Source organism: Seriola aureovittata, chromosome 7 (assembly GCF_021018895.1).
Source record: "Seriola aureovittata isolate HTS-2021-v1 ecotype China chromosome 7, ASM2101889v1, whole genome shotgun sequence".
NCBI lineage: Eukaryota > Metazoa > Chordata > Actinopteri > Carangiformes > Carangidae > Seriola > Seriola aureovittata.
Window position 1 is genome coordinate 7,145,689 of NC_079370.1, and position 24,398 is coordinate 7,170,086.

Sequence of the window (24,398 nt, forward strand, 5' to 3'; positions counted from 1 at the left end):
AAATCCGAGCAGGACAGAGCTGCTAACATTTTTAGCCTATTAGCATCTACAACCAGCTTCCACATGGATGTGCTGTGTCGTGAATGGATCTTTTGTTTTTTTAACATAACCTGCAACCTCCAATCCATAAATTAGAGCAAACTAAGACACTGTGATTCATTCCTCACACTTGTTCTTTTGGTTTTGGAAAGACTAAAGAAGAGACGGCGTCTTCCAAACATTTTAAATATATAGTATCGCTCCCATCACGACCACAGTACACACACACACACACACACACACACACACACACACTGTGTCAACACGTGTAGAAAAGCTTGACAGAGCTGCTGTGCTAAATTATGGTTGCTAAGCTATGATTGGGCAATCAGTGCTCAAGGGCCAACAGTAAACTGTCAATCCATAAGTGCATGTGGCTTCTACATGAAAGCTCACAACATTGCATGTAAACATCAACTATGTACCCTATGGCAAACAACATCGAGACTGACAGCCATACACACTGGCGCAGTGCGATAGAACCGTGCCAACAAATACATGGGAATACATAGAAAGAAATAGGAAGAAAAGAGACCGAGGAAAGCATCGAAATTCATTTATATTCTGACAATGTGTCCAGCTCAGTGCATAAGGGCTTCAACTGAGAAAAATTCGCCCCTAATAAAAGTACAGCTGACAACTGCTGGAGGAAGTAAAACATTAGGCCGGAGGTGTGAGGTCAGAAAAGGTCTTTAGCGAACGAGAGTGAGCTGCTGCTTTGAGTTGTTCCCCCTGGTTTTATTTCTCCATCTTACTGTCTCCTTCTTTTCTTACATCCTCCTCTTCCTCTAGGGACATTTTTAAAGCTGTTACAACACGCTCTGCATGATGTGACACAGAAGTTGCTAAACAACTTTTTCTTTTTTTTTTAGCTGTTAAATGCACAAAATCAACAGTTTATTCGTTTCATCAGAAAAAACACATAGCAGAAGCTTTTTTTTTTTTTTTTTTTTTTTTGTCAAGGTTCAACAATTTGCACAAAGGCCGAACAATTTTACAGGGAAAAATTCATTATAGACGAGAATAAGAGACCAATTTTTCAGGCGGCAGTAGCCTCAGTAGTGTAAGAAAAATGCAAGGCAGGTTAAGAAAATGTCATGTTTCAAGGGCACAAGTAATATTTTCACCATCTGAGATAGTATGACTCTCTTGCTCTAACAGTGCGGTTCTCAGAAAAACCTCACGAAATCTCTAGATTTAATAGAAATAGATGAGGTAGATTGCAGAAAAGTGGGAACACCAAAACAAGTCAATTACTTCACCGCGAAATAACTCCTGGAACACACTCAACATCACAGATTGATGATAGGTTACATAAGAGTGAGAAAAGAAGAATCCAAGGGTGGATTTTCTTTTTCTTGAAAACATTCACCTAATCTTCTCCATCATCTCCTCTTTGTTCGAGAAGTTTTTTTTTTTTTTTTTTTCCACTTAGTTTCTGAATGTACCGACCCAGGCACAATCATGTCTTGCTGGAGGTTAACTTACGTCTCGGGGGGGGCGGCAGCGGTTGATTTTAATCCTTTACTCCAGACTCGCTTGTGCAAGTGTAGGAAATAAACATCTGGCTAATGTTTCGTCGGGTCATTTGCGGATGAAGTGGATGCCGATGCAGTATGGAGTGAGGGGAGATAATGAGACAGCTTGTAAAAAGGTTCGAAATTATCAGTTAAAAAGCGATCTTGCTGTGACACGTTCACTTGCTCACTTGCTGAGTAGTAATAATGAATACCATGGAGATTGAGGAAGCTGTCTGATAGCTGTCTTTAAATGGGTTTTACACTAAACTTAGACTATAACAACATTTGCTACATCACCGTGTAGCTTAAAAGGAGGTTTCTGTTAGTTTTGGCGTATTTTATGGAAATGTTCCTTACAACGTAACAACATAAGCTTTCACTTGAGCAAGAGTCATTGCCGTACGCACTCATTCTCACTCTGTGCAATGCATCCTGGCAGCTCTGCCTGTTGTATTATTAATATCTCAATTTAAGACAGCTATGTCTTGCTGCTCCTTTGTTTCGCAGTGTATTGTCTGTAGTAAAGTGTAACACACTTGAAAAATAAATGATACTCCATGTTTTTTGCTGTTGGTTATCACCAGTTACAGCACAACATTTGTGTGTGGGTGTGTGTGTGCGCATGTGTGTGAGTACATGCATAAGGAATGTCTGCAGTCTCCACGTGCTCTGTGTGTGCTTGTGGCACAGTAGTAAAATTGTTTTTGCAGCTCATTCACACATGAGGGAGAGGGGAGCCAGAGATCATTTTCAGTGCTCCACATGAAGGAGCATTAATCCAATTCAAACAGCTCGAAGGAGACGGCCCTCTAATAACTTATGGTGACTTAGGAATTTGTTTATGTTTGTAACAGTGCACTGAAAGATTAATAACCTCCACAATGGGAGTTATACAACCCTTTCTGCGAGAAAACACAATAAGAAAACACAGAAGAAATAGAGATATATGGAGATAAATGAAAGGCAAATTAGCCAGTGGCACTGTATTTAATTACACATTACTTCTGTCACAGCTTTAGTTATGCCCCTGATTTCCTCATATTCCTCAATAGCCTCAGGCGTTGGTAAAACAGCTTCATCAGGAACATGAGCCAGCAGATTCATCAGCGGCTCAGTCCTCCAAGGCTGACATAAACGCACAGCTTAGCTTCGCCCCAAGTAACCGGCTGTATGCTTGTTTCCTCCTCAAACAGACTATGACACGTTAATTCACCTTTGCCTCTCTTCTCATCTCTCTTTTCTTGCTTCTCCGTATTCTCAGTATTTTTTTCTGCATGTCATACACGAGACTGCTCTCAGTTCTGCTCAGCTGCAAAGATTAAATGGGCTCTCTATCGATTGCTCTTTTCTAATGCACCGGCCTTTTCAGAGAGATACCAAAAGCATGTCATCACCCAGGCTGAAAGAAGGGGTTGGAGGGTAAAAAGGGAGGGAGACTTGTCTTCAAAGTTGGGTATATTTTTAACTCAGGGGGCCTCTTTGCTCAGCAAGATGAAGAGAGCAACCAGGGAGCATGTGAGCAAGACTATCATGCTGTCAAGGGAATGGGTAGGGGCCTTTCTGTAATTGAGCAGCGGCAGCATGCTGATGGTGCCAATAGCTAGCTGGGGTGTCATCCGGCTTCCGTCTGGTGCAAGACAAGGATGCAGCGGGAAAGGAGAAGGGAGCTCCAAGATTTGGTGAAGGAGAATGAGCTCTAGCCTGGTGAACCACGGAGCCCACAAAGGGAAATGACGGCAACCAAACTCACTCCGACTTACAGACCGAGGCCGGAGCTCGTGGTGGCGGTTTGAATGTCTGCCACGGGCTCTCCAGCACAGCTGTAGCCAAACACAACTGGCACGGCGGCTATGTGTGCAGGAGCTAGCGGTGCCGAGTCACAGCAGTGGAGCAACAATGGCAAGAGCTGCAGTGATTCAGAATGCAAATGAACCCCATCCACAGCTGTAAGGATGGCTGTGGGCACAGCCAGGCGGAATCCAACTGCACACAAACAGACGGAAGTATGCAAACACATGCACGAAAACACACACTTAAACTCTCACTCACACACACACACACACACACACAGATTCACAAACATGCAAGCAACAAACGGATTTACACACACTTGCAAATACATACATGTACACTCTCTCTCTCTTTCACACACACTCGCGCGCGCTGATGCTTACTTCATCTGTACTTGCCAGCGTCTTAGTGCACTGTACCATGCCTCCCTCCCACCCTCCCTCCCTCCTTCTCCCATTCCATCCCTCAGGAGCTTCCTCCTAAGCAGGTGTTAGCTGATTTCTATTCCCTCAGGTAATTCTGTTTTGTTCTTCGCAGCAAATACTGCTGCTGTGAATTATCCTGACAGCACCTTACTCCTGGGCTCAGGCCCTCACCTTCTCCCCTCCCCGTCTTTTTCCTTCTCTTTCGCTGCACCCTGCGCTTCCATCCTTCCCTGCCTGCCTGCATCGCCTCCTTTTCATCCTCACTCTCTCGCCACCCTCCTGTGGTGCAGGTAGCGAGACCCCTAGACGAGCAGCCCAGTGGTCCTGAACAACACATCAGCCCACACGCACACACATACATAAACGAATACTAAGATGGACTTGCGCGCGCTCAAAAGCTCAAACGCAGTATTCACACATGCATGATTTGATGGATGCACACATGTGCTTAGATGTAACCCAGGTGCATTTGAAACCATCACATTCCAGCAGTGCAGTAAGTTATTTGTGAATTCACTGAGCTTGAAGTATGTTGACGTGAAAATGTTGCTCCTGTAGCCAAAATGTTGGTCCCTTTTGTTTTGCTGTTTGCAAAAGGCACAGACAAAGAATGACTTATTTTAGATTGCTCATTACCATGATGGCTTCAGACAGCGGCTAATTTCCCTCCATTCAGTCATCACAATTAACTGGCCTTATTACTCTGTTTGAGTATATTACATATTTTGCATATTTCCACAGAAATATGTCATTATCAGTATGAAATGAATGGTGGCAGGAAAATTAATAAGCTAAGTCAGTGGTGGTGCTGTAAAGGCTTATTCCTGCAGAAAAAAATCTAAAACAAAAGCTAAATGAGATCTTTTATTCAGCTCCACATTGATTTGAGACTGTTCAAAATTCACTGAATGCATTTTCAGCACATCATCTTTTGCCTTTGATGGAAATTGCATGATTTCAGCTCTTTCAGTGTAAGTTAATGTCCAGATTAACAGCAGCGGCAGTAATTCTCAGGCTCTCGTCAAACTCTTTTTCTCATTAGTCCTACTTTTGAAGTGTGTCATAAATGACCATTGGCAGCTTGTATTGCCTGGTCATCCATTTCACACACATACTGCCCGACACTCAGCTGACTTTTTGATGCCTCATTCTTTTTGACTCCACTTTACAGCCAATGGTCCTATCGAAAATAACTGCTCCCATGCTATTACACCCCTTTGTCTCCTGTCACTATCGCCCAGTAATTGCTGTTTTTATTGTAGCCTCTTAGAGGCTCAAGTGTAAACTATAGGGTAAGCCTCGCCACTGTGCTGGAAGCTTAACTGCACGGCTGAAAATTCTTTGTTCAGTCTCACAGCATCTGACTCCTATAAACAATAAAAATATGGAACACCAGAACATGTTCACACTTTTATTATTTATTTATTTTTGACATTATAGCATAAGGCTGGGCAATAATTCAATATTATGGTTTGTAGACTTCAAGCTGAAGTACCTCTTGTTGATAAGATCGCATTGTGTTCTCATTTTACAGAATTTTGTTTTGTCCAAATCAATCTATACATTTAGAATCGTGATCAAAAACATATTGTTATTCAGAATTTTTGTGGATAAACAGTTGAACAGTTCATTTTGTTAAACAGTAACCTGATTGTTTTTATGTGATTTTGCAAATCTAGCCTTCCAAGAAAAATGGCGGCATCAGTTTTTTTTTTTTTTTCATGACTTTTGTTCTTGAGGGGGAAGAAGGAAGTGAAGTGATGGGAGATTATTGTTCCATGTTTCTTTTGAATATAGCAGTCGAAGTTGTTTTTGTGCCTAAATGTACTAAACTAAACCTTAACCATAGCGGTGTCGGATCAAAAAACTGTTTTGTTTTTGTTTGTTTTTTGTGTGTGTGTGTGTGTGTGTGTGTGTGTGTGTGTGTGTGTGTGTGTGAGTGTGAGTGTGAGTGTGAGATATGGAATAGTTTTGATAGATTCATGTGGAGCAATGTTTTAAAGAGCAGGTCCCTGTAGTGTGTATGATTTTATAGTATTTCTTGTGAGGAAAATCTGAGTAAAAAATCTCAAGGATACACACAGTGCATTTGGGAGGAGACGCTACATGTTAACATAACTCAACAAAAAACTTTACAAAGTGCCTTTAAAAGTAATACAGATTTTTATCATGATTTCCAATAAAATAAGCATGAATACGAGACAATGAGGTGCTAATAGTTTGCTAATATTTCAGGCCATCCATCTATTGTACCGCTACTGTATACTTTTACCATTAAGTGACACTAAAATGGGAATTTACTACTCAGGTTTACACAGAGGGCACCATGCTCCTGTATTATATTCCTTTTTGCTACTTATAAAGTATGTTACTATCAGAGGATGTTGGATACAGAGCTACTTGGGGTGAATCAGTATTTTAAGCTTCTCTTTTAAAGCAGTGACAGCACTTGCCCACAAATCTGTCAAATTACCAGTGCACAGGGTGTATTTAGGGGAATCTACAGGGCCTTGTGCAAGGCGCGTGCGCGCGCGTGTGTGTGTGTGTGTGTGTGTGTGTGTGTGTGTGTGTGTGTGTGTGTGTGTGTGTGTGTGTGTACTCACTGGGAAAGGAAGTAACAGTTTAACTACTGTATTGATTTCAAGACTGCTAAGGGGTTTAGGCGTCAGTCCAAGGAAAATGGGGGGTAAAAGAAAGTAGAGTGGGGCTCGTCCCTGGTTTTAGCACGCTCGGCTTTTCTCCCCAGCCACGCTTGATTCAATGGTAAAGATCTGTGGCTGCCCATTGAAGTTGTACAACTGCTGCATTGAGTACTGTATGGCTCTCTGCACTCTGCAGTGCTCTATTGATTGATGTGTGAAGAGGGATTAGTATGTGGGAGGGAGACAAGGGGAGGGAGAGAGAGGAGGAGATGCTGGGTGGGAGGGGACCAGAGGCAGAATTGTGGATGCGCCATGTGTACAATAAAAAGGGGCAGATGTCACATCTTTGGTGAGGCCAAGTTAGACACCCAAGGGTGATGCCCCTGTGTTTCTGTAAATGCTGAGTGTTTCAGCATGCTTGTGAGATCAAGCTGTGTTAGCACTTGTATGTGTGCCAGAATAGCTGGGATGTGGTTGTGGTGGGGGTGGTGGTGGTGGGGGGGGGGGGTCCTGTGAGGTCAGCCAAATATATGACCTTGAATGATGAGCAGATGAATGTCCGACCAGTCGTCCTGACGCCCCAGAACGAGCTCTCCAGAGCAGTTAATGTCGAAATTAGCTACAAGTCAAGTAAACACTTCTTTCAGTCATTCCATCACACTCCTCCAGCACGAAAAAAAAATCTTTGGTCTGAGAGGAGGAAAAAATGACATTACCGGACAGATTCAAAACAATTCATTCACTGTGACTTCTCTGACATTTCTTAGATTTCCTGTCAAGTGGAATCCTGCCGACATCCATTTTGCTTCACCTGCAATTGTGAAAAGCAGGCGACCTGCATATCCATCTTGTTGTGCTGTTGAGCGAGGCGTCCAGGTGGTTTCTCACTCCTTGCCCATCACTCTCTCCCTGCTCTCCCGTTGTTCTGTCCCTGACAGGTGGTGCTGAGGGTGGAAGGAGCCAGAGATTTCATCAATAGGCTGCAGAGAGGCTGAATAAGTAGTGGAGTGGAGAAGAAGTGGAGAAGGAGGAGGGCAGGAAGATAGGACTTCAGAGAGGTGGACATGAGGTTGGATTTGGGCCATCCAGAGTTAATGGGATCAGACGAGGAAGAGAAAGGGATATCTGTGTCGGTTAATGTTTAATCCCCCACCCCCAACCCCTTGTCTCCTGCCTCAGGCTCCCGGCATCTGATAATCCTTGGGCTGCCTCTCTTCATCATCAAGGTGTCGGAGGGAAGTGCCTCTGTAAATATTTAATTGGCTGCAGCATGCCGGTGTTAATTATGCGGGTGTGTCTTTCCTTTGCTCTGCTCTCTGCCCCAGCGTTACTGACAGTGTCCTTGCACTTTTCTCTCCTCTTCATATCGATGCTACTCTATCGCTCCTCCTCCAACTGCGACTAGTAAAGCCAATAATGCTGTTATCGCTTAATACTCCTGCTACTAAAACTATATAACTACCACTCCTGGTACTTGTTCTACTTTCTCCTGCAAATTCCACTACAGCTTTTTCTTTTCCCGGCCCTCATCTCACCCTGGCTATCTATTTTCACCTCTCCCTTCCAGCCTTGTACTACGCCTCTCTCCATCCCCTTTCAAATTCAAAACCACAGTAGCCTCCGTTAAAACAGATTATTGTTAGGGTTTCGCTATAGCCTCTGCCACTATCCGTCTTGACGCCAATCATGTTTTCAGAAGCAGCTTTCCCTCCTCTGTGTGTTTATTTGATCGTCAAGGGCAATGCAAAATAGATGCACAGTACAAAGACAGCCTTGCAAGGACTGCGCAGGCTAAAGTTGTACAGCTCAATAAAGATCTGCTCATAAGTGTCTGCCAGTGGCAAGTGTAATTACAAACAGTCGCATGTAAAAGTCAAGAGAATACAAATCACATAATAGATGTCTTATGGGTACTGAGCAAACAGCCCTACGACGCTTTTCACAGACAAAAGACACAATGCAGGAGAGCACAGAGACAAAAACACCGGACCGCTAGTGTAGGGAATTATGTGAATGTCTACCTATGGGCAAACAATAGATAAAGTGTTATTCACAGATGAGCAAAACAGATTTCTGCTTTTGCAGGGTGGAGAGCAGCAGAACTGAGAGGCAGAGGAAGAGCTGGAGTATTGGTGGTGAATTAATGGTCTGTCAGCCCTGCGTTTTCCCCGTGTGTAATCCCACAGGCATGTCTATAACGTTTTATTCTCTTAAAAATGCCAGACAGATTTAGAACCAAGGCTCAATATTGTGCACAGACAGAGGCCTGAAGGGGGGTCATTTGGACAGCATTCAAGTGTGTGTGTGTGTGTGTGTGTGTGTGTGTGTGTGTGTGTGTGTGTGTGTGTGTGTGCATGTATGGTATGGAGGTGGGGGGTTCCATTCGTTTGCCAGAACAGCAGGTCATAGGAAGGACAAGACACCGGTAGCCAGGACACACTGTAGCTGTGAAAGACAACAGTGTGCAGCGAAATTCAATATGCCGGTGGCCACGCCAACACCTGGGGCCGCCGCAGTGTTCACCACCAGCACTGCTCTGCATGGTTATTCAGCATGTCTCCATGTTGTGTTACGTTTAGGCTCAGGGTTTCTCACGCCTATAGGAATCCATTTTTGTCTTTTAGTGAAGTTGTATACTCAAGCAGCGTTTCCACACTTTAGAGTCTGCAGGGTAGCCGCTAGTTTAAGCTTTCCCGTTGGCAAGCAACCTCCTTTGTGGAGTGTCTGTGGGCAAGACTCCTGAATCCTGGTGGGTGCAGTTCATCAGTCGGCATGTTGAACCGCCGGGAGGGAGCAGAGAGACAAGCAGGAGTTGAGATAGGTCTCAATAAAGCCAAAAAGGTAACCCGGAGATTGAAAGTGACGTCTGAAGATCCTGTATTGGTCATGCGACGGGACTTTGCTGGTTGCACTCTGGACTCATTATTGCTCTGTTTGATCATGTCCGTTGTGTTTGGCTCGCTGGATTTGAATTAATTGCCTGAAAAAGGATAAATAATGTGGAGCACATCAAAGGGAGGCAGACATGCTGTCATTAAGCCAGATGATGTTTACATTGTGTTGTTTTACACCCGACACTCCCACTCGCCCATAAATGAGATGCTGCGGATGTGCACTTTATATTCCTGCATATCTGCACAGGCAATAACCGTTCTGAGACCACTTTTGGACCCCGCTGTACACATTACACTTTTATTACGCTGTGTTCGCTTTGGCTAAAATTTGGGCTCAGAAATTCTCATTTAGCATTGAAGCTGAAAACAAATGCATCATATGTCGTCACTGTGTTTTTAGTCACTCTATAGCAGGATGACTGCTGCTCATGGTTTCACAGCAGTTTCTTCTTACTGTCTTCAACCTTAACTATAAAGCTACAGCCAGTTCTAGGCATATAGCCAGTTGACACTCCAGAGGGCTGGCCGCTTATGTATCACGGTCTGCTATAGGTTTTCGATATTTCAAAATGGAGTCCAGCTGTAAAACAAATTGTAATGTTTCAGTGCTTCTCACGCAGTGTTTTGGATTGAAGTGGGGGAAAAAAAAAAAAGTGAGTGTGAACCTCAGCGCTGTCCTGAGTTCACTTTCATGTCCCGACGGAGATGGTGTGCCATCCCTCGATACAGATATCTGTTGAGCTGTGCAAAGGTCAAAGCAACAAGATTCACTGTGGGCTGAGCGTTCAACGTGAGTGATGGAGGTCAAAAAAGGTCTTACAGTAGTGAATGCGTCTGTGTATTTGTGTTCGGTGTGCATTTTCTCTGTGTGTATTTTGACTTTGTGCGACTGGTATTTTCCACAGAGGATGTGAAGTGAATCTTTGCTGTGATGAACACAGTCATAACCTTCGTCTCGGCCAGGTTTGTCTCGGTGATGAGTGTGTTTGCATAAGTGTGTGTAAACTCGCACATGTGTGATTGGTCCTGTGGTTCAGTGTGTGTGAGAGGAAGTGTGGGCTGGATGTGTTGACCTGGTTATCATGTTGTGCGGAGCCTGGGAGTGGAGGCGGGGTGATACAGGTTTTAGAATGTGAGGTGCCAATCGAGCTGTGAAAATGGGAATTGAGTAGGGAAATGGGAATAGCTCCCCGCTGGTTTGTAACCTTCGCAATGTTGTTGGAGCATTCAGCGTATGCATACATCATTCATTCAATCAAAATGTGTGTGTGTGTGTGTGTGTGTGTGTGTGTGTGTGTGTGTGTGTGTGTGTGTGTGTGTGTGTGTGTGTGTGTGTCCATCACGTATGTGTCCCAGTGGTTACATTATGTGATAGAGCATTTTTTCTCTATGTGTGTGTCTGTAATTGCGTATGTGGGGTAGTGTGTATTTATGACAGCATGTCACACTCGTCTCCAAGCCCCAAGCCCTGGAACTGAATTGAATTAACCTAAATAAAGTCTAGTGTGTAGAGTACAGAACACTTGAAAGGGAACAGCTGAAGGCTTGAGCTGAGGACTGTCTGAGTCTAAGACAGGAAGCATGAGCACAGCGATGCTGTGCAACATTACTCTATTGTAGAAACCGCAGATAAACGAAAGCTTGTGACAGTTTTTGAACATTGGACACAATGGTAAATGTGCTACGCCCCTCCCCCAAGGTTTCGAGAGAGAGAGAGAGCCAGTGCTGGGATCCTTGGCCGGCCTAGATAGCACAGGAACAGTGGCAGCAGCAGCACCCATTAATGCGATTACAGCTTTTAGCGGGAGATTTCCAGGGCCAGTTTTCTTTTGAGGCATCATTAGTTTGTCCTCTTTTCTTGCTCTGCACCGGTATGTCAGCAAACAAACCTACACATTCATACCCATGAGCAACAGATGCCTCGATAACGCACCTGCTTATGCACACAACCATGAGCAACACATGCACTGGTGCACACACATAATCATACACACATGAATATATGAATATTAGCCTGTATTAACTGTGGCATATCCACACAGATCCGCCAGCTCACTTTCTTACATTCAAAAACACACAGAAAAAGAGAACAGGCATAATTAGTCTTTATTTAAGAGATGATAAATTATTATTTAGTGTAGTTGGCACTTTGCAGGACTTTCTGCTATGCAGTTTGAAAACCTTTTGATTAGCAATCCATGATGTGCATTATAATTCTGAAGCCTCTCTCATTATTCTTTGTAATCAAACCACGCGTCTTCCTTTGATTTAAAACCCACATTTCCAGTCCGTGTACTGGTGCATTGCTGTCATTTCGGGTCTCATCTCTTAGCGGTCTCCCACTCGGCATGCTTAACATGCCTTTGACTTTGTGCAGCGATTTAACAAACGCAGAGGTGCTTCTTAGCTCCTGACTGCAGCGGCTTCATTTCATAAAGTCGCCATTTATTAAACCTCAAGGCTAGACCGCAGCAAAAACGTATTGAGATATTGAGGTCATCTTACAGACAGAGGGAGAAAGAGATTGTCGGAGATGGAGGGAGGACACAAGCTGAGGAATCTGGTGTCGTGCTGTGATTTGGCGTCAGATTTTGGATGGACAGAGCCAGGCGTCTTACTGGGGAGCGACTTGCCTCAGTAGGCAATATCCCTGCCAGCATATAAGGTCTTTGGTTATCTTTGTGTGCAGTCCAAGCAAGTTCACAAAAATGACTTCAAACTGTTTTAAAGTTGTTGTTTTTTTTTTCTCACCCGAGTGTGTCAAACACACCTCACAGATGCCAAGTTTGTATTTCCTCTTCAACTAATGGCTCTCCGGATGTGGGTCTCTTTCTTGTGTGTGTGTGTGTGTGTGTGTGTGTGTGTGTGTGTGTGTGTGTGTGTGTGTGTGTGTGTGTGTGTGTGCGCACGCTATTGTAAGCATGTGCCTCTGTTCTGTGAGTGTGTGCGTGTGTGTATTGGTAGGCAGGATGAGCATCCCTTTTGTTACCGTTGCTGTCCCTTCATTTCACGCTCCGGCAGCTCCGCGTGAATCCTCTTCCCTTGGCTCATTATCAGTGCTGTTCAATGAACGCGCATCCCACCAGAATGCAGGGTAAAACCAAATCATTATTCAAGTGTGGGGGTCAGTGCAGACATTGTGACTCTTTTGTTTAGTATATTTATTACTTTCCCTTCAGAAATAAGTAGGCGGGATGCAGAGCACATCCCTGCACGAAATGATTTGGTGAGGTAGTCTATCCTCAAGCGCCTGACCTGAAATTGATGAACACCAGCGGAGCATTTGGTGCCATTACTCGATGCTCATTGGTCTCTTCTTGTTTTTCTTGGCAGGGTCCAGTGTGCACGGAGCGGAATTCGGATACCTGCCGGACAACATTACAGTGTTGGAAGGAGAAAGCGTCACTTTGAGGTAACTCTTGATCCTACACCTGCACCTACTAATTACATCAAAAACATGTTTGTTTTTCCCACCCACCTGTCATCCCAGTTTAATTGCCAATTCTCTGTCACACAACTCCCATATTGTGCCATATTTTCCAGCTTTGTTTTTCATATAACTAATTAAATAATAATAATAATATCTGTCAAATGTCGCTGGAGTCATCCAGTCCGTCTACAATCCCCTTCTCTTTTTACTTGGATGGAACAGTAATGATAAACAGGTCAGCTCGGCAGGTGGACCGCCTCTGTATCCAACCACACCTGCCTAACTGTGACTGATAAAGTAGAAATCACAGCTGCCATTTGTAGCTCGCAAAGCAAGCACTGAAACAGCCAACTTGCTTTTTCCCTCTCACATGGATGTGACCCGGCTTTGCAGTGTACTCAGCAGCGCAAAAAAAAAAAAAGGAAAAGGAAAAGAAATCCGAGTCAACATTACTTCCATCACCTATAAGCCTACACCTCTCTAGATCTCTGAGCAAATTCCTCTTTTACTCTCTTTTTTTTTTTTTTCTTGAAAGAAAAGTGGGTCTTCCACTCAAATGAAATATGTTGAGGCCAAATACAGTTCTGACTGTCAATATTTGTTAACATCAACAAATCTCTCTAAAAGTTGGCAATCAAAAAAAACCAGAAAGCTGATCTGTCATATTATCAAGACATGTAGCCTGAAGCTGTTCGATTGAAGTCGTGCAGAAGTCAAATCTATATCTAAATTTATGTCTTTTGGGTGTTTTTACACATAAAACTCTAAATTGAAGGCACCTGGCTGCAAACATCTCAGTGTCACCCTTTGCTTCCTTTTACAGTTGTGCTACATTGCAAGCACTTTGAGCATCTCCTCTTTGTTTCTGGATACAACACTTGTGCCACAGTCACTGGTTTACCAGAGCAGAGAACATTTTTAGAGGTATTCTAGAGTAGTTCAGCTCTGTTGGCTTTTCATTGCTTGAAAACAAAACAGTGTTTAGTTGTGACCCATCTGCACAAGCTGCATGAGTCTACAGGTTGTGACACTTCAGGTTTGATTATTCCTTCAGTTTTTGTTTAATTTAAACACTGTACCCACAAAGATTAAATAATTAGATATTGTTTTCCTATAAACCATCTCACAACCTCTTAGACTTGGTGTTTAGGATGGGTACCGACCCCATCGGGAACCATTGCTTTAAATTCTACTCGCGGACCATTGAGTGCTCTGAGATTAGATTTCACTGCACAGAACTGCCTGTATAGCTTCATCAGCAGAGATGCGATTGCATATTTTGTAATCAAATGTGTGTGTAAGTTTAATTTGCACTGGACAGCCGATAGCTGACAAACAAAAGGCTAAAGAGCTTCATAAAAAACTCAATTTTCATGTAAAATCACTTTTGCCCAAGTGGCACAAGTACTTGTTGTTATGCTTGAGACAATGCTGTTGTGTTGGCTTTGATGCGGGCCATTAAGACGAGGCACATTTGATGTTATTATGGCGCTTATTTCCTCTGGGCTTGCAGTCTTGTAGCAACATCATCAGTACAGAAGTGATTAATTTTAAAAATAGATTAATCGAGCGTTTGTACACAGATAATGAATTTTTTTTTTTTTTTATGGTGGGATTTCTTACTATATCGTCTCTTTATTTAAACCCCCCAGACACAAATTGAATCTTAATCAAGAATGTTTTCTTCTTCCTCTTTTCCTTTATTTCCTAACCTGTTTGCAGCGGTTTGCCTCATAGGTCGTGCGTCACCCTGAACCATCAGCCCAGTGGCTTGTAGCCTGTTTGTCCAAAGACTTCCAGGCTTCGCCTCCCTGTGCCGTGGTTCTTTTGTACACTGGTGTCACTGCCACTGATCCTCCTCAACAGTGATATTTATCCAGGTCATATCAATTAAAGATGAGGACTACAGAGGCATGTCCTCAAACTAGTTGAAGCTAAGGACATCTAGTGGCCAAGTCAAGAACTGAAGTCACACCTGTGGCCAGTGGCTCCTGTTATGAAGCAGGAAAAATGGATTTACTGCTCTTTAATCACCGCAGCGCTGTTATTTTCCTTCCCCGTACCTGTCATTATTTCCATATATGTCTCCATTTATCGTTATTTACTTTAAGCATGAGTTCACAGCCACTTCTGGGCATACGGCCAGATAACATATATATCAATATCGTATGCATTTGGACTGCATTGAGTTTTTAGTGTCATCCTGGAGTCAAAACAAAGACGAACGTTACGATTGCCTCACACGCAACTGACTGTGATTGCATTCAAGCTGTTGATACTTTTCTCTGACTGATCTCTGTTTTTATAATTTGACCCATTTTGAATGATGCATAAAATTTTGCTGCTTTGTACTGCGTAACCCGAGAGGTCACAGACAGACGAAGAACGAAACGTTGAGGAGAAAAAATGAAATGAGTGGAGAGACATAATGAATTGCAAATGCTTACATGCAGAGCACAAGGTTACCAAATGGTTTGATGAGTAAGAAAATTGATGTGAATCATATTCTATGGCCTTTGCAGTAACTATAATTCCAACTAATTGAACGCCAATGGGGAAATTTGGACCAGTGTTAAAACATGCGTGCCACTGTTATCGAAACACCAAAAGAGGGGTTATTTTTGAGGAGAATGGTGACCCATGCCTTCAGCAAACTACAAGACACTTGCACAGTGTATTCTAAAGAGCACTGATGCTGTTCTGGTGCTCAGCACTTTACGGGTCTTCCTTTAATATGTCACCCGCTTCTATATCTGTACCAACTGCTTCCTGCTGTAATGAAATATATTTACAAGCCTGTCCATGCAATTATATGATGTAACAACCAACAATATAACAGTGCGCAGCATTGACACCCACAATATCGACCCTGTCAAAACAATGTTAACCTCATAGGGCCAGGCCTCTCACCTGTCGATCACCTCCCGTCCTCTCACAGATGCCGGATCGACGAGGAGGTGACCCACAAGGCCTGGCTGAACCGCTCTAACATCCTGTTCACGGGGACGGACAAGTGGTCGTTGGACAAGCGCGTGACGCTTGTCAACAGCAACAACAGCGACTTCTCCATCCACATCAACAAGGTGCAGGTAACCGACGAGGGGCCCTACACCTGCACCTTCCAGGCCAACAACAAGCCCCGCATCGCCCACGTCTACCTCATCGTCCAAGGTTGGCAGCCGAGTTGAGATGCAATAGGAATCGGTTATGAGTGAAGTGTTTACTGCATCCAGTACAAGTTGTGACTCATTTCTCTAATATATCCAGAGTCTGCAGATTTGATTGCCACTGTGGCTGCAAAAGAAAATAAAAGGAAAGAAGGAAAATATGTGTGTGCTCATGGTACTGTAAACTGCTTTGGATAAAAAAAAAAAAAACATCCGCTAAATGGCTTAATTATACATTGAATCATTCATCCAAGCATAGTCCTGTCTATTGGGTGTGATTGAGGTTTGACATCAGGGGAAGTAATTAAGATTTTCTATGGTTATGTTTCAGTGTTCCTTTTCTGTTAAATCATGCTTAAAGGTATGACTGACAACTCAGGAGTTAATGTTTGATGTTTGAGTATTTAAGGTTGGTATTTATCGTTACATCAAGATGTAATTACTTGATTATGTCTTGACAGCTTCTTAAGCGTATATGTGTGTGTGTGTGTGTGTCTGGCTACAGGAAATCAAGCTGGTACAGGTGACAGATAACCAGAAAGTCAGGTGCAATGATTTTCATGTGACCTGTTTAACCTGTTAAACAGAAAGTTAGGCAGATCAGATGGATGAGGATGTGGGTGGAGGAGATGAGGTACACAATGGGCTGTCCAACTGCCTAACTAAATAACTGACAGTGCACAACCACAAACTGGGGCTCAGTCATCGAGTCAGCAGCTAAGTGAGTGAGAGTCCGACTGATCCTGAGTGACATGATGTATTGGCTCAGGACTGCCCACTGGATGGATCTCAGACCCCCCCACCCCCCCCATCCCCCATCCCCCCGAAGATTGCAGTTATACATCACCAGCAGCATGAAACTGAAAACTTTTAACAGGATATATTAGGTACATTCTGCTTGGAATGAAAACACGAGGCCTCACAGCTCACAGGTGGCAGAGACAATGTCCGCTGTGCACTAACAGAGTTTTCGCATTGCATCGCAGCCAAACAAACACTTGTGTCTGCAGGGGCCGAGGCTTGGCACAGATGACCATATACACCTAATTCCAAGTAGCCTGCAATTTCAGCCCTAGCTTGATATCACACAAAATAATTACACCCTCAAGTCAGTGCATCAAGCAGGAGCAGCTTCAGCACCACTCCAATCTGTGCTTCATTGCTGCAAGTATTCAGCTCTAGCAAGATAGAGAAAAATAGGATCCTTGGTAGATGTTTCGCAAAAATTGTCTCAGGGCCAAGCTCATTAAAAACAATGATAATGGGCCATTTAAATTCAAGGGCCATCTTGTTATCAAACTAACTACATGCATAGTGCTCCAACTCTTTGTGAGTTTGGGGCAAAATAGTATTCAGGGGTGGTCATTTCGATTTAAAAGCAGAATTAAAAAAAAATATATATGACTACCACTTACAAATGTCTCTTTTCTTTAAAGATCAAATTAGATTAGACGTCAGGAGGAGTTTTTAATGCCCATTTTAGAATTCAGTGCATTTTAAGTAGACGGTCAAGCATATTGTTGCACAGTGCACTAAGCACTCAGGCACGGATCATTAATCAGCTGATGATTGCCTGTCCGTCCAATGTGTAGGAATTTACACTGTGAAATAAAAAAGGGGGATTTTGAGGTCATATTTTTTAACAGTGTGATCTTGTTTTTCAGTGCCGGCCAGGATCGTCAACATCTCAAAAAATGTGTCGGTGAACGAGGGGGAGAATGTAAACCTGTACTGTCTGGCAGTGGGTCGGCCTGAGCCCACTGTCACCTGGAAAGACCAGAAATGTAAGCTACCCCTTCTTGTTTGTGTATCTTCACATCCAGAGATCTCTTGTTCGCAGCTTCACCTTTATCTCCCCGTCTTCACATTCATCCCTAACCCTGTTCAGCCTTTTATAGTCTTTTTTTTTTTTTTTTTTCCCTTCCAGGCTAAAAGCTTATCAGCATTCAACTCATGCCCATGTCTTTATCCCCCATTCCTGTGTCATCATTCTTAAACCCAGCTGTTCAGCCTGTCCCCTTCTTAAATTCATACTGCTGTATTTTCCCTATGTCCCAATGTTTTGTCCCAAATAACCGCACATTATACGTAATTATCCCCACCGCGCCACCCGTAATCATCGGCATCTGTCTTCATCCACCACGTCAACCTGGCATCACAATGCCGACTGACGCTAACAGCCGCTTCTGGCGTCAAATCAGCTGTTTTTGTCTTCGGTCGGTGTGTGGAATCAGCACTAGATCAGGGTGGTCAGGGTGCGCAGCTTGATAGAAGTCAGATCCATTTGATTTGGTCAGCATTTATTCCCTATCTGCCAGCAGCTTCGTCACCACTAATGTCCAAAGTCAGGCAAATAACCATTACGTGGCCTCTAGAGATTGTACGGTTTTAGGGTTTATTACAGCTGTATTTGTACTGCTGTATCATCTGTTTTGGCACATAAGGAAAATTGCTTTGTGCTGAATATACCATTCCCTGTGTTGTGACTTAATATTCCAGAGTGCATTTTGCTACTGTAATTATTAGACTTTAGGCCAAGAATGTTGCTGCTGTCTGTCTACTGTCTCTTTTTTTTTGGAAGTGGAACTGCAACCTCAGGAGCTCCACCCCAGTGGGTGACATACAGACACTGATGTATTCTTTTAACGTGTGTGTGCCAAAAAGTTTCAAAATATCTTGGCTTTAACTTGAATCTGAGGGATTATTGTTTTAAGACTTTTCTGGTGTTTTGAAGGTCAAATAATTGTCTCTTTGTGAGGCTTTTATCGCACTAGTGTCACCAAAGTCATGGTTAAAGCCCTTTTTTAGATCACACAACAGTACTGGCTGAGTTTAGCTTGACTGTAGCAGCAGCAGCAACATGGATCACATGCAGCAGCGAGACAGCAATAATAAATAGGTCAGTGTGAACAACTATACACTGTAATTATACTGTTAGGCCAATGAATGCACAACCTACTGTACTGCTGTACTTACACACAGCTTTGGGCTCGTTCAGAGGTCTGTCCCTCCTCCTCCTCTCTCCTCTGTTTGTCCCTGGGTTAGCCTGCTGCACATGCAGTGTCCTTCTCTGCACAGTTAGTGTTTGTGAACCTACACAGTACAGTACAGTACCTCAGGCATGGACAAGCCCGGTAGCGATCACAAACACACACACACACACACACCCACAGACACGCAAAAATAGTGGAGAAAAGAAAAGCACGCATGAACGCACAGCTGCAGCAAACACACAACCTTACATCACAAAGTCTGTGTAGTTGTCCTCCCTTGCAAGCCTACAGAATTTCTCCTCCGTCAGCAGTAATCCTCCCTCTCCACCCCCACCATCTCACACCGCCTCTCCCCTCTCCCCCTATAACCCCTCAGCTTGCAGAGAAAGAGATATGGGCCGCATTGCTATTCCACGGGAGTCTCTGCAACCAAGCCATCAGTTGCAGGAGACCAGGGGCAGTGGAGAAGGGGGTGGGGAGGGGTGGGGTGAGGATGGGGATGGGGTGGACGAGCCCAAAGAAACAGCAAGAAGCTGCCAGCCATCTGTCCCCATTACTCAGAGACTGCATGGAGAAACTGCAGGGAGGGGGAGAAGGGATGAGGAGAAGAGTGTATGTGGAGGTTGGGTGGAAAATGTGTGTGTGTGTGTGTGTGTGTGTGTGTGTGTGTGTGTGTGTGTGTGTGTGTGCGCATCATTTGGTGGTTGAGTGGGAGGAGCTATTTGCACCACCCCAGAGGTGAGACACAGACCTGAAAGAAAAAAGTAATCGACTCCTCCGCAACTTCTCTTAACATGCAGATAGCGATGACGCTCTGCGCTGGTGTTTGCAGGCGCCGCCGCCTTCATCTTTGCCAGAGCACAGATACAATTTGTTGCACTCATTCACTTTCACTGGCATCCATCAGTTGACCCACTCAAGAGACGTACAGGCATTCTGTCTCATTCAGTTAAATACACCGGTACATCACAGCCTTATCATTTGACACCCCATCCATTAAAACACACACAGGCTAAGCATGAATGGATGCTTGTGGTGATGGGGAAGAAAAGTGATCATTTGGTGCACACAAATAAGTCAGTGTTATGATGGTAACCATACGGGGTTGATATATATTTGGCGTTGGTTAAATAATCAGGAAGTTGTGGTGTGGAGGCTAGGATTAAAACACGGTTTACTGGGACTTGATTCCTTGCAACAAGCGAGGAGTGAGTGGAAGCAAAAAAAAAAAAGAAGAAAAATCCAGGAGGAGAAAAAAACAGAAGCGGGCAGGACTGATGAAGAGGCAGGTAGTGAGGACCAGGGGCTCAAAATCTATAACTATGAAGGCACAGTAGACAATGCTGCAGAGGACTGGTGTACGTGGGCAGGTACATATTCTGAGTAAAGTTGGTGAGGCACAGGTGTGGCTTGATGTGGGACTCAGGAGCAGGTGTGCAGGGGGATTTGGGAAATCAGGTGACTGGAAAGGAGGGAAAGCCTGCATGCATCCAGTCAGCAGAGACCAGAGACAGAGACAAGTATATTTTTCAGCCGTAAAATGTCCTGCTCAGTACAAGTCTTGGCTGCAGTTCTTTAATAAACACATGTAAGAAAATGTTTATGTATGTGAACTGTCAGCGCTGGCAATTCTTGTTATTGTTAACAATACCATGAAAAGACCAAAACCAACAATGCGTCACTGCATCTCCCCCCAACTTCTCTGCCCTGTGGCTCTCAGCCCTGAGCTCATTTGTTCACAATATACAATATACAATATACAGTTTGATTCAATGAAAATGCTAAATAATTTCCCAAAACAGCTGGGCACTGTAGTCTTTAGCAATCATTACAGGATTAATATTGTTGGGAACTGTTTTCAGCTGTGAATTAATACACATTAGTGAGTATTTACAGCCACAGGACGGTGGGATTCACTGAGAATAAACTACAGTGAACATGTTTAGGTTAATGAAGGAACGTGTAATATAATACAGAATATTGACATTTATCTATCAGCCTCAAAAATCCTGTTGCCATCAGACTGTAATAGAAAGACCAGATATGTGACTGAGGGAAGAATGTGGAATAAACTACTTAGATAGAAAGCTGTGGAGTAATTTTAGGCATGTGCGCAGAGATGCCAGGGCAAAGTGGCCTTCCTGTTTTAAATTCAGCTGTAGCTTCATTTAGCTCAACTAACACACATTTCAGCCCCTTACTCTTCCAAATGACAGGTTTTACAGTCTGTCAGCCCGTCCATCCTTCTCTGTTTTATCCGTTTTATCAGACCTCTCTGCCTTGACGGTAGTTTTTGTAATGGAAATGGATAAGAGGAGCCGAGAAATCAAGTGCCCTGATGATCTAGTCGGGCTCAAAGTGCTGCCAGGGAAATAGAGCACAGTTTCACTGTAGGGCAGGCCAGAGCCCCTGATCCATTTCCCCCCCCCCCTTCTCATTCACACAACCCCTCTCTCTTCTCAGGTGCAATCCAACTATCTCTGGTGGTCAGGAGTCAGGCTCCTTCAAAAGCCATAAGTGGTTGATGGAGCTGTATTTTACAGACCATTGTAGGAGTGCCAGGGGCCGGCTGCAGTCAGATATGATCTCCCACCAAAGTGGAGAGAAGTGTGCGATGCAGGTCCAGAGATCTCAGGGGACGGAGAGGGAGGGAAAGAAAGGGTGAGTTAGAGGGCTTCTTTGCACTGTCATATTACATCACACATACTGTAGGTGCTGGGAATGAGAAGTCCGTGAAAGAAGCAACCACATCAAATACCAAACTCGACATCCCTCACCGTTTACCTCTTTCTGTTGCTCTTTCTCTCTTTTTCCTCTATCTTTATATCTGTGTATCTCTTTCAGTGTCTTGCTCAGTATCTCTTGCAAATTGCCACTCTCTGTCTGTCTGTAATGCGCTCTCTAGCGCCTGATTGCTCTCATTTTTTATTTTCTTTGTCCTTTTTATTTCCCGGAAGTCAGGTGTAACAGCCTTGTGTGTTATTTCTCCAGCGCTGGTTGTCTGATTCTATCGTTTCCCCCCCTTTTCCCCTCTATGCCGCCGCAGCTTCTCCCCCCTCTGGCAAAGTTGGGTGTTCTGCCTGCTTGACAGAGATGTCACAAGAGAGCTATATTTATTAGACTAATGGAATGAGTGAATAACACTGCTGCACCCACCCCACCCCATCACCCAGTGCCCGCCCGTACTCGCTCGGATGGCACAAGCAGCCATCACCGCGGTTGTCGCTCACTGCTCAGCCTCTGCCGCAGCAGCTGCAAATAATCGTCTCCAGCTCAGTAGCCGCACTAATAATCCTCCAGTATAATCTTCAATTAGAACCGCCGCGCTAATCTCTGACAGGAATAATCGTGGCGTTTAGCTTCTTTTTTGTGTGCGTGTGTGTGTTTGCGTCGGTGTTTCTCACAAATGTGCTTAGGAGACGTTTGTGTGTTTGTGAGGAGAAGTAAAGGGTCCACTGATTGACAGTGGTTGTGTGTGTGTTTGGGGGGGTGCGCTGCGCTTTGAGAGGGAAAAGTGAGCAGCAATTTAAGAGCTGGATTTCCTTGTTAGTGGTGAGATTATATATTATGTCGTGTTCCACAGTCTGACTTCTTTAATGGGGTAAAGGGGAGAAGAAAAAAAAAGGCCTAATGGTTTTGGAGTCTGTGAGACAGCTGGTTGCTAAGACTTGCAGGGAGGGGGGGGTGGGGGTTGGGGGGGGGTGCACTCTCACTCTCATTCTTCCTCTGTTCCTGCTCTGCCACCGTCAATCCAATAACACCACCAACATCCATTCCCTCACATGAAGGAGCAATAACTTGTAGCTCGTCCATTCAACTCTCCCCCTCTGAAGAGAGTCTGTGGCTGTTTGTCGCCCGAGGAGAAAGAGTGAAAGTGCGAGACTGACTAATTCGGTTTTGGAGGCACCTGGGAGTTTGTCAACATCAAATAACAGCCAAATATTCTTCTCACTATATAATGTAGTGAACAAGCTGTCACCCCCCTGGTGTGTCCACTGCTTGGAAGCAAAGCTTGCAATTTCCCCTGACACTGTAAAAGTAATGGTGTCACCGCTGCCAAACCATGTTTATTTACTTTGTATCATTCGCCAACTGACCCATTACTGTCGATCCATCCCGAGGCCCTTAGCTCCGATCGTGAGACAAAAACGATTGAAATTCTTGTTAACAGATGTTTCATTAAGACTTAGAAATAATTCAGCATCATCATTTTTTTAGTCAAATTGTATTCTTATTAATATCATGCTGTTGTTTTATGGTTTCCAAGTTAACGATTCCCAGCAGCAAATAGTAATTTAATTTAGAGTTTTGTCTGACAGCTCATTGCACAGTTGCATTTTATTTATATGGGATCTTGCATTGTGATCAATTTCATTCATGGATATCATGATATTGATTTCCACCACTTCACCCAGCCCAACTGTATGTCGCTGCTGGAGAAATGTTCCAAAATACCATTTAAAAGTGCTTTATATATTGTTGTCTGATATATACACTGGCGTCTCCCCCATGCTCATAAATCACCTGTAAGAACCAGCCAACCCACAACCGCATCTCAAGTGATAAACCTTAAATCAGTAGCCAGAGTCACCTTCCATTTGATATATAGTGACCTTTGACATCTTACCTCATGTCAATAGATGGGTTGGTGAGTGAGGGGGAGTTTCTAGACATCACAGAGATCAAGAGGCAACAGGCCGAGGACTATGAATGCATCACCAACAACGGAGTGGCTCCGCCCGACCAGCGCAAGGTCAAGGTCACAGTCAACTGTAAGTATCTCACAGTAGCCCAGCGGTGATAATTCAACTCACACCCGGGTTATAGCGCAATGATGTATTAATGGTATATGTAAATACTGTAGATGCATTATTATGTATGAATTCATACATCTTAATTTTCTTCTCCCGGGGGGTTTTTCAACCTTGCGGGCCACCCCGGGCTGACCTGACTCCACTTCCCAGCGCAGGCAGATGTATACTAATTGCTGAATTCCCTCCTTCTGTTTTATCCGTTCTTTTCCTCCCTTGGTTTCCCTGCCAGACCCTCCCATGATCACAGACATGAAGAACATGCCAGCCCATTTGGGTAAGACAGCCATCTTGCGCTGTGAAGCCATGGCTGTCCCGCCAGCCTCCTTCGAGTGGTACAGAGACGATCATAGGTGAGACCAGCGACGAGTGCAATGCTGATCCGTTTGACGCTTAGATCTCACTCACAACAAAGCCAGCCGAATGTTGTTTTTCTCTCCATGGTCCTTGGTGCACAGTAAAGATATGTTTTTACACCTAAAATGGAGCTTTTGGAAAAATGTCAACACCAAAACACTAACCTTGCATTTTACTGTCGACGGTGCTCCTGTGTGAGCACTAATTTCTTTTAAATATCAACATAGCTGCCGTCGTTAACCTGTATTTTTGCTTTGTGACATTGACATTGATGGGTCGACATCTCAGTGCGACAGCAGAGGAATAACAGTGTGCCTGGTTTCTACCAA

General features: G+C 44.0%; 1 protein-coding gene across 2 annotated transcripts in view; it reads left to right on the plus strand.

The window, feature by feature from the left end:
• Positions 1-24,398, plus strand: part of iglon5 (IgLON family member 5) — a 93,823-nt gene that overhangs the window by 59,621 nt on the left and 9,804 nt on the right. For both annotated transcript variants that reach the window (XM_056380017.1, XM_056380018.1), the window contains exons 2-6: positions 12,645-12,723; positions 15,680-15,912; positions 17,573-17,692; positions 23,542-23,673; positions 23,945-24,065. In XM_056380017.1, coding sequence (XP_056235992.1) covers positions 12,645-12,723; positions 15,680-15,912; positions 17,573-17,692; positions 23,542-23,673; positions 23,945-24,065 — 685 coding nt within the window. The remainder of the gene's footprint in view (positions 1-12,644; positions 12,724-15,679; positions 15,913-17,572; positions 17,693-23,541; positions 23,674-23,944; positions 24,066-24,398) is intronic.